This window comes from Cupressus sempervirens, chromosome 6 (genome assembly GCF_028749045.1).
Source record: "Cupressus sempervirens isolate cs-2001-9-10 chromosome 6, ASM2874904v1, whole genome shotgun sequence".
Lineage (NCBI taxonomy): Eukaryota > Viridiplantae > Streptophyta > Pinopsida > Cupressales > Cupressaceae > Cupressus > Cupressus sempervirens.
This window is the reverse complement of record NC_143123.1, coordinates 159,267,821-159,279,097: the sequence shown is the minus strand read 5'-3', so window position 1 is coordinate 159,279,097 and position 11,277 is coordinate 159,267,821. Positions and strand designations below refer to the sequence as shown.

Genomic DNA, 11,277 nt, shown 5'->3' with positions numbered 1-11,277 from the left:
GGGTCTTCTTGGCCAATACGTTCTATATGGCCTTTTGTGACCTTGTTTTCTCCAAGCAGCATATCTATAGAGGCTCTTTGTTGACTGTGTTGTTAGTGGTATATTATTGTAAAAAATAGCACATCAGTTTTCGCTGTTGTTTTCTTAACATCCCTATGTTGGTGGCTTTGAAGGGTCAGCCCCCTTGTTTGGCAGCTGGAATAATTAAAAACATGGAAGCTTGCTACATAATGACACCCCAATATCCTTCAAATGAGCCACGTTGCCAATACATTCATAACATAGAGAGAACAAGAAACATTTTCTGCATATCAAGGTCAAGTGCAAAGGGTCAGAATATACAAAACAAAAATAGAATTATTCCAATTCCATCAATTAATTCTTATAGCCCACAATCAATTAGATGTGCTTGTTTAATTTCTGAACCTTACGCACCACAAATTACAAATTTTAAAAAATAATAATAATCAAAGGCCAGTGGAAGGTTGAACTCTCATTACTTTTTTTATGGGGGATATTTCACCCAGAAATCACAATTTTCAAGAAGGCGTTGAACAACAAACCTCTCTCTTTCACAAATTGATGAGTAACTAGCATGCCCTTTCACCCATTTCTCCTCTACAAAGGAGTCAATTACATTAGGACCAGGAGGAGCAACTTCCCTTCACTTAGATGCTTTGTCCACAACTAACAAGAATCATACATAGATAAAAAGACAGAATTTGACTTGATTAAACCTTTAAAATTTAATATCCAACTTTTTACATAGTGCATAAGTCGCTTCGTCAATATACAAGCCAAAAATTTCATAATATTTTGATGTACAGTAATATATACATGAAACATTAAAAACATAGAACACGCAGAACTATATAAGAAAAGTATCCGCTCATAAAATCCAGCAACTTAAATATATGTAATGCCATATTTGATTGATTGCAAAGCCCATTCTGCAATTCCTGACTTCACTGATGACACATCATTTATACAAGAGGAACATATCTGACATCCATTGCAGAGTGTTCACGAATTGTACCATCCTCAAGTTTGTCAATGATCATCAAACTCTGCATGCAAAAGATGTAAGCATTTTACAGAACATTCAAAAAAAAACCAAATATAACATAGCAAAGAATTTTTATGCACTTGTAGCACAATAAAACTTACATCAACAACTGGGACAACCATTCTTCCTCCTGGCTTTAACTGATCTACTAGAGCTTTTGGCAGTTCTGTAGATTACAAAAAAAATTCAAAATGATAAATAAAATTAACTACAAATAATACAATGAGTCTCAAAAAGAATGGGTGTCAAGCAGAAATACCTGCAGCTGCTGCACCAACATGGATAGCATCATAGGGTGCTGCATCTGGAAATCCCTTTTTTCCATCTGCCACTGACCACAACTCCAAAACAAGACGTTTTTACAAAGAAAACGATAACAGAATTCATAAAATTCATGAAGTACTGGTAATATTCTATGTTGATCCAATGCTAGAAAATCTTGTCAGGCATTAGCAATAATGACTAAAGAGTGCTCTAGAAGACGAGAAAACCAACCTCAAATCACAATAAGATTTATTGAGTCAATAAGATAGAACGAAAAATTAATTAAATCAGCCACCAGGAGTCAGCGCAGTTGGTTAAGCTACTCACTCTAGGTGCACACCATGCCAGCCAACCTGAGTTCAACTCCCAACTAATATGAGAGCAGCAAGAGGCAATCATCTACTTGCCCAAGGGGTTATATGGGTAACTCATCCTGTTGACCCAGATCAAGATGTCCCTAAGGATTAAGCTCCCCATGCTCAGGATGGTAGGCCACCCGATTTCTCTTGGTTATCATTCATATCAGAATGCAATAGTTTTGTCTAGACCAACCAAAGTAATTCAAAAAAGAAATGTTAACTACCTAGATTGCACACTTACAATATTTCTAAAACAATTAAATGCTCTTTTCTCTAGGAAGTGTCATCTCGAAGTAAGAGAGGCTAATAAATAAATAGTAAAATCAGAGAAAGCCTTACCAAGGATCTCAGTTTGGTCTTTTTCTGTGGAGTTATATTTTTTTGTAAAATGAACCATGTCCCTAGTAAAATCTGAATGTTAGCCCTACAAGATTATTTAAATTTCCTTTACTATCAATTTGACTAACCCAGTTCCTTCATAATACACTAACGGTCATTATAAAAGAGAAAAAAGGCTTTGTAATGGAATTCTAATTTATAATCCAAATTAATATTCTGAAAAAGAAGTGCAATATCTGAATAAGAAAAGATCAACATTCTTTGGTAACCCAACGGCATTTGATTAGCTTTGGAGGGAATTAAAGGACAATATCTCCAACTAGAGTTCTTAGGCGCAATGCCTCTATATAATGAAACCCATATGAAGATGTTGATGATTAATTAGTGGAGGCAACATATTGGGGACCATTAAAAACTTCTCTTGTGAGAACCAGTACCCCAGATTCTTGCCATATTCCAACTGCAAGTGTGCTCATCATAACCAATCTACAAGATTAGGGAAAGGAGATTTATAATTGGTGCCAAAGAGGTAGCTAGACGAAGGAAGACCTTACATAACAGACTACTCCCACCCTAGATGAAACTAGTTTTCTGTTTTCCATCTGCTATTGTTTCCAGCAGAAATAAAGAGCAGTGGCATGGCAGCCTACAAGGAAGCAATAAAAATTTGAGTGCTAAACAAAAGTCGGATGACTTCATATGCTTCAGCTTACTGATGGCAACTCTATTTCATGGATCTACTCCCAGTAATAGTGGTTTTGAAGATTGTCCTTCTAGCTTTCCAAGGATATGGATTCAGTTAATATTGTTAACTATAATTCTGTAGACTTTATGCTAAAATATTGTGCTCATGGAATTTGTCACCATATTAGACCCCACTTCAGCTATTCAATATAGATAGTTTTAGTTGTTTCTTGGCCACCAGATGGAACTGCTATCCTTAGTAAGTCAACTTGTGATGTTTATTACTTGAGGGTGCGCTTGACCTTCAACTCTTTCATGAATATAATACTTCTGAGTACAAAAAATTTACCATTTCAAGTGGAGGAAATTTCACTTGATGCTTAAAGTAATTCTTTTGTAATGAAAGCTTGGATCTGTTCTTTTTCAGGCTTCTTATTTGTCATTTGAGATTGTAAAATTATTCTTACTTGAAAGTCCCCTACTCTGCGCATAATTCAGCCACAGAGCTGCGTCCCCACATCCGATGCTTAGTTCGGTCAATCTCAAATGGTAAGAAAAAGCTTGGATCTATTCTTTTTTCAGGTTTTCTATTAGTCATTTTAGATTGTCAAATTGTTCTTACTTGATAGTTCCTTCGTTTCAGGCTCAGTCACAAGGCTGTGTCTCCATATCCAATACTCAGCTCAGTCAATCTCAAATGGCAAGCAAAATTGTCTGTAGTATGAGCTTTAAAAACTTGTACAACAAGGAACTTTCATTCAGAGTATTTGAAGACTTTCCATGTACGTTTCTTGTTTGTGCATAACTTGTCCAGACACTTGGTTGTATAATATTACTAAACAGACAATTATATATGTGCTTTTAGTTCTTTTCACTAACCCAGGGCTCTTGGTATCCAGTTAATATATTATTTCAATAAATACTCTCAAAAGAACATAAATTTTGTTCTTATAAACTAACAGAAGGGCTTGATAAGCCTCTTACCAATTAAAAATATAAATACAAGATCTGAATCCTTTCACTGACCATGTTAGAGTCTAGTTGGATCACTATGATGAGATGTTGGCCACTTTGGATGGGTGCAGCTCAGTTGCAAGCTATGTTCCATGGTGTTTCAGGGACGGATGGGAAGACAGCAGGGGACGCATTTCTGGGATATTTCCTACAGGGCCAAAAATAGGGGACAGTAGGGGATGGCAGTATATATATATATATATATGGAGAGTAAAATATGCCGAACTATGATAAGTCTCAAGTCTGATTTGGGTTTCAATTCTTGACATGTTTTAATTTATTTCATTGCAAAATAACATGCAGACAGGCCAATTAAAAATGCAAAGGAAACAATATAGATTTCCAAGGAAATAAGTGAAATCAAAGACAAAACTATTGAAAATGATTCTAATATAAAACATTCATGGCTTTACATCAAAATATATTGTTTTTGCAATACTTACATGCAAAATACCCATATGATTCCACTCCAATATGTAATGTTCCCGAATATTCCCAACTGATTAATATTGTAATGGCCCAGGTGATTAATGTCTATGAGCACCGCACAGTGGAGGAATGAAGAGGGGATTACACAGTATCAGTTCATAAGGATGCAATAGGAGGCACAGAACGGAGGATGACTATACGGTGATTGGGGAAGCACGTTCGTACGGGAATGGAAGAGTAACTGTACGGTGATAGGGGTGAGAGCAAGGTACAGTGATTTGCTTTAGAAGCTGTTCCATACCGGTCAAAGTGGGAGGGAAGGGGTACATTGCCAAATGAGTGTACAGTATTAACAGAGCTGTATGGGATGGAGAATGTGCCATATGGTGGTCTACAAGGAAGTACGGCAATGGGGTCCGTACGGTGGGTCTGTGAGGGATGTACGGAGTGTGTAATAATGGCCGCACATGCAAATGAAGGGAGCAAGAATGCCGTACGTGGAGAATTATGTATAGGAAAATCAATCAAGCACATCAATCAGATACCACATGAAAATGCAAAGTGTATATACACAAATTGTAGGCGCCAAACCAAAAGAGTCAAATACATAAATTCTTCCGAATGTGTTTGCTGAGAAAAGAGCACTCCAATTTGCCAGATTCGAACAAGTAATACATGCACGGACAAAGTAGGGTGAGGGTTGAGTCCCATCGAAACCGTGTGAGCCAAATAGGGAAGATCTTTCACTTTCAAAATGGCGAACAATCTAGAACTCCAACAGAAATTCGTAGTACAAAGAAATATAATCCAAAGCATACTTACAAACAACCTTTAGCTGTGCTTAAATACCCGTCAGGAAACATTCCGAGGGTGTACAAAGATAGCCAATGGCGACACAATCTACTAAGACAAAAAAAAAAATATGGGTCCGAGATAAATTAAAAATAATCGGCCCGTTACACAGATTAATTAAATACATTTATTCTTTGTCAAGGACATTACACAATATCATCAAAACCCCTATGAGATATGATCATTCATTGTGAGATAGCCATCCACAAAATAGAACAATATTATGCAACTATGAATCCTGAAGTGAATCCACCAAGGGGGCTGATTTGGGTTCTCGTCCAAATCACCAAACCATCTAAGGTTTTTGTCTTGGGGTTTTACTAGATCTTCAAACAAAGCTTCAAGATCACAAAGAAAAGACTCAAAATAAAAATAACAATCTCCAAAATGCCCTCACAATTCCCTTTTTCCTCCATTTATAATAGCTTTTTTGCTATTGTGAGAGAAATGTTTTACTTAATTGCTTTTATTCCATTTTCTCTCCAAAAGCAACTTTTTGTTATAAATTAAAATTGATATTATGATAAAGTCACTTTTTCAATTTAAACTCCCATTTATTCATGACATTGGCCAAGGTTAGATGATAGATTATGACTTAAAGTGACCATAATAAATTGTGTATGTATGTGTATATAAAATTTTCGCATTATTAATTCCTTGGTTCCATAAAGCGGACATTACAGTCCTCCCTTCCTCAGATTGCTTGTCCCCAAGGAAACCACACCTACAATTTGAAACCAAGTGCCTGAATCCCATATCAATCTCGGGAATGTTTCTCTGTCAATCTGTTGCTCTACTCTAATAATATCACCATCATTTTAGGATTGTGAAACAACTCATCACACATGCTTTGATTCCTCTTTACATCTTCTATGCTACGATGCACAAATTCTACCCTCTTACTAGTTGCATCAACAACTCATATCTCACAACTATCTACCAAACCATCTAGGGTTTTTGTCTTGGGGTTTTACTAGATCTTCAAACAAAGCTTCAAGCTCACAAAGAAAAGACTCAAAATAAAAATAACAATCTCCAAAATGCCCTCACAATTCCCTTTTTACTCCATTTTTAATACTTTTTCATTATTTTGAGAGAAATGTTTTATTTAATTGATTTTATTCCATTTTCTCTCCAAAAAGTGACTTTATGTTATAAATTAAAATTGATATTATGAGAAAAGACACTTTACCAATTTAAGCTCCCTTTAATTCATCATGTTGGCCTAGGTAGACGATAAATTATGACTTAAAGTGACCCCAATAAATTAGGTGCATAATGTCAATTTTAAGTTATAACATAAAGTTGCTAGGAGAGAAAATGGAATTAATTGTAATTGAATTTCACTTTAGCTTTTTCTTGCTTCATATATTTAATTTTCACATTATTAATTCCTTGGCTCCATAAAGGGCACATTACAATCCTCCCTTATTGGGTTTTCTTGTCCCCAAGAAAACTGCACCTACATGTTTAAACCAAGTGCCTGGATCCCATATCAATCTCGGGAACGCTGCTCTGTCAATCCACTGCTCTGTCTGATAATAGCATCACCATTCTTAGGATTGTGAAACAACGCACCACACGTGCTTCAAGTCCTCTTTACATCTTTGATGCTATAATGCACAAATTCTACCCTCCTACTAGTTGCATCAACAACTCATATCTCATGACTATCTGCCCACATTGGGTGACCTCATAACATTGTATTCTCTATAATAATGGGCCACATATCTTGAGGATGAAGAAATATATCACTGCTATTATAACAATCAGCATTGTTGTCATGCATTTGTGTCATGTCTTCAACTTTTACAAGCACTTCTTCATTGAAAACTCCATAATCAACACTTGCAGACTCTTTGACATTAATTATTTCATGTATAAAGGCTGCAAATTCATGAGAATGAGAAAGTAAACTATTGCTGTCCCAAATCAGAATTTTGACCTCCTCTTTGCTATCTTTGGAAACATCAATCACCACAAAATTTTGACCAGACTCATTTTCTCCCCCAAGTGATTAAAGGCTGTAGTGTCTTAAAAAAATCATCTCCAAATGGTGTCACAAGGCTACAAGAAATTTATTTGGGAAGTTCTTTGATCCTTTGATCAACTTGTTCAACTTTTATACCTCTAATGTTGTCATTTGGCATCATAGAAGTGGCTTTTATAGAGGTTTGAACTTTTTGTCTGTCCTCTCTTTGGGCTGTCCAAAAGAGGTCTTCTAATTGCTTCTGAGTAGTATCCATCCTCGATGATGCTTGAGCTATTTTACCTTCCCTCAGCACCAAATGGTCTTGAAAATCTTCCCATACCAAAAGCTTTTGTTTCCGATTTTCCAAGTGTCCTTGAATGCCATGACCCGCTTTTTCTTCATGTGTATGAATTGTGTCATTATTGAAGTCAGCTATCACACTACAAGATATATGGTAATCACCCAAAGAATCCATACCATAATTGTCCATATCAATCTCATACTTAACATCAAGAGAAGACATGCTTATCTCTCTTATAGAATCATCATGTGAATATTCTTGCAAAGATGATGAAACTTCATGTGAGTCACTCCCCAATGCATTTCTTTTGCCCTCATGAACCAAATCTGCATGTTTATTAAATTCTTCCTCTAGATTTTTGTGTACCTCCTTTGAGTTTTCTTTTCTCTTATGTTGTTGTTTTGAACTTGTGGATGATTGTTCTTCTCTTGTTGGTATAAAAAGGGGTCCAAGTGGTCCATTTGGAACTGTTGCAGCAGTTCTACCAGTTTTACTATGCCTTCTACTACTCTCAATTCTTGACCTCCTTGATCAGGGATGGTTTGATCACATGACCCATGGCTATAATGATACGGTCATGTAAGTGTTGTAGCATTTGTTGTTGTTGGGAAAAAGTATTCAAGAAATCATTAAGTTGATTATTTAAATCTTTCAATAGGCTTTCTACTCTCCTTTCACCCATTTCTCTAGGTGTTGATTTATCTTCAACTTCTTCTTCTTCTAGTTGTTCTACTCTGGCCCTAGTGTCGTACCTATGTGGACCAATCTCTCAAAGGTTCATAGATCCACATGCAACTGAAAATTTTGACATGCAATCGAAAAATCTGACATGTAACCTATGTTGCCCCAAGTTTTTGGAACAAGGAGATAAAGGGATGGGGAAACGGGTTTCCGACATGGATTTTTTTCCTCAAAGCAAGGGATGGCAGGGGACGGCAGTGGGAACAAGTTACAACTATAAAAAAACATATAGGGAAAATTTTAAATATATTGGAAAATTTTAAATATTCATATAAAAACATGGATAAAGCATGTTTATATGAATTATAGAACCTTAATGTATAATGTTTGTGCTAAATAATTTAACTTTAGAGTTCACATGAGAGTGGAAATGACACAAATTATCAAAACTAAAACATTAATTTTATGGGACAGCCACAGGAAAGGTTTCTGGAAGTTTCCAAGTCTCTAGGATATCCTGAAAACAGGGACAGATCAAATTTTGACAAAAACAAATCCTCAGGTAACATTGTCTGCAAGCTCACAAGCACGTAGGAGTTGTAGCTCTAATACCATTGAGATATCCCTATCTAGGATATTGTCTCAAATCAGATTTGTGTTTAAATTCTTGACATGTTTCGCTCCATTTCATTGTGAAATAATTGTTATAATGATTTAAAATAATTGAGAGGGGGGTGAATCAGTTATCCTTAGGCCTAGATATACCAATTCAACTTTTACTTACTTCAAACAACTTAATTAATCTCAAATACCCACTTGGTCTCTATAGCATGGCATCAACATTTTAACATTTCATGCAATATCTTAACTCTCTATCTCTATATGTGTCAACTGCCAGTAACTAAACTACAATAAAAAATAGCATGCATTACAATAACATCCACAGATTATAATAACACTTTGACACCAGGATTTAACATGGAAACCCAATTTGGGAAAAATCACCAAGTAACATGCTACCAATTTTTCACTCAAGTGAGCTCGGTTAAGAGCCAACCCTGTAAAAGTTTATACAACACATTGCTAAATGTAACACTGTTAAAGGATTTAATCACCATGTTAGGAGTGGCCTTCTTAGAGGACATCAGATCATTCCATTAGAATGTCACCTTGATTAAAGGATTTACGAAATGACTATAGTTCAACCTTGATTAAAGGATTTTGATTGATACAATGGTTAGAATGTAACAATAGGTTTGATCTGTAAAGTACAACTCACTTTGCAAATTCAGATCTCCATTCGCTCATCTGCTAGTTCATTGACTGGCCTCCATTAATATCTCCATCATTGATCTTCTTGGCATCTCCTCAAGCAATCACTCTTCACCAACTCTTCACACTTCACTTCTGTTGTTCTACTCTTCACACTTCTCCTTAAGATCGCCAATCAACCACGAACCACACTTATAATCCATTCCTTATGCCTCCTTAAGTAAGTAATTTTGATCTTTTGCCGCTTAAACATCACCGTTGATCTTAGGGTCTGGTCAAATTCATCGAATCCTTCCATATTTTTGTTCTCCTTCTTCAAGAAACTTTTGATCAAATCCTTGCCTTTGATCGCTTAACAAACTCTCCTCGTGCATTAAATTCATCAGCTCATCAATCCTTATCATCCACATGCTTTGACTAATTCAAAATTCTATCTGTGTTGACCTCAAAATCTAATCTTTCTCAAACTGTAACTTTTGTTGTCACTCAGCAATCATTGTGTTCTTCAGCTCGGTCATTACTATGTAGCTTGATACAAACTATGCTATCTCACTCGGCATCAACATGCTTGCTCAGCCATAACTACGCTTGGTCGCTATTAACACTTCTTCATACATTTGCTCGGCCATAACTAACACTTAGCTTGAACTGTTTGTTCCACTTCTACCTAAGTTCCTTAATCGTCTGCTTCAGCCCCTTCATTGACCGTGCAATACTGATACTCGATCAAGCTTATCCTCTTGACTTGATTCAACTCTAAGCTTCATCCAACTGTATTCTTTTCTTCATTTATTGATTGAACAACGAATTATCTTGCCAAGTACTAACATCAAGTGCCCATTGTATTTCCATGATATTTAACTTCTCAACTCAACCTTTCACTAGGTCATCTCATGATCTCTTCTTTTCAAATCCTCTTCATCAATCAATAGATATGGCACTCTACACTGTTAGTAAATGTCTCTCTAGTAGGTTTGACATTCTATCTTACCAATAAGTTTGACATCAATGATTGCTCCAATTGGAGTTTCCAACAATAACATGCCAACTAAAGATGCAAAGGAAATGACATGGATTTCCAAGGAAATAAGCAATTTCAAAGAAAAATCTATTGAATATGATTCTGATATAAAACATTCATGGCTGCCACATCAAGTATACAATCGGTACAATGCTAGAACATGCATAAAATTTACATGCATTATACCCACATGATTCTACTCCAATGTCATCAAAAGCCCCGATGAGATGATATGATGATTTGTAGCAGGATAACTATCCACAAAACTGAACAATGTGATGCATTCTAGCTCTTGAAGTGAAACCACAAAGGGGCCTATTGGGTTATCGTCCAAATCACCAATCCATCTAGGGTTTCCATCCTAAGGTTTTATTGGACATTCATGCAAAGCTTCAAACTCACTAAGAAAAAGACTCCAAATAAAAATAAAAGTTTCTAGAATGCCCTCATAGTTCCCTTTTTCCTCCACTTATAATAAGCCTTTTCCCATCAATCAAAATAAAATGTCCTTTCCCTATTTTGAGTGATATACTTTATTTAATTTCTCTTGTTTCATTTTTCCTCCAAAAAGTAACTTCATGTTATAAATTCAAGTTGACATTATAATCGACTCACTTTATCAATTTAAAATCCCTTTTATTCATGATGTTGGCCTAGGTAGATCATAAGTTAAGACTTAAAGTGACCTCAATAAATAATTAATTGTAATTGAATTTTACTTTAGCCTTTTTTGCTTCTTAAATTTTATTTTCTCCTTATTAATTCCTTGGCTCCACAAAGGGGACATTACAAAGAGAGTGATAAATATGTCAATAATTGATGAATCATGAGAGCAAAAGTATAACAGCATAATAAATTTCAACAAAGCATTATAACAGCAGTTGGAAATATTAAAATACAACAGTATGAAATTAAGCCTCATTCAAGCTATCAATATCCAAAGGCTCATAACTATCTGAGTTACCATCACCTTCTAGCAGAGGTGGATAATCCATTGGTGGCACTATGGTCAATGCTGAATGA

General features: G+C 35.7%; 1 protein-coding gene across 2 annotated transcripts in view; it reads right to left on the bottom strand.

Annotated features, from left to right (window-relative positions):
* Window positions 1–704: 704 nt before the first annotated feature.
* Window positions 705–11,277, bottom strand: part of LOC149551738 (protein-L-isoaspartate O-methyltransferase 2-like) — a 105,398-nt gene continuing 94,825 nt past the window's right edge. For both annotated transcript variants that reach the window (XM_089787245.1, XM_089787246.1), the window contains exons 6-8: window positions 1,326–1,397; window positions 1,168–1,232; window positions 705–1,067 (exon numbers count right to left, since the gene is read on the bottom strand). In XM_089787245.1, coding sequence (XP_089643371.1) covers window positions 984–1,067; window positions 1,168–1,232; window positions 1,326–1,397 — 221 coding nt within the window. In that variant the 3' untranslated portion in view covers window positions 705–983. The remainder of the gene's footprint in view (window positions 1,068–1,167; window positions 1,233–1,325; window positions 1,398–11,277) is intronic.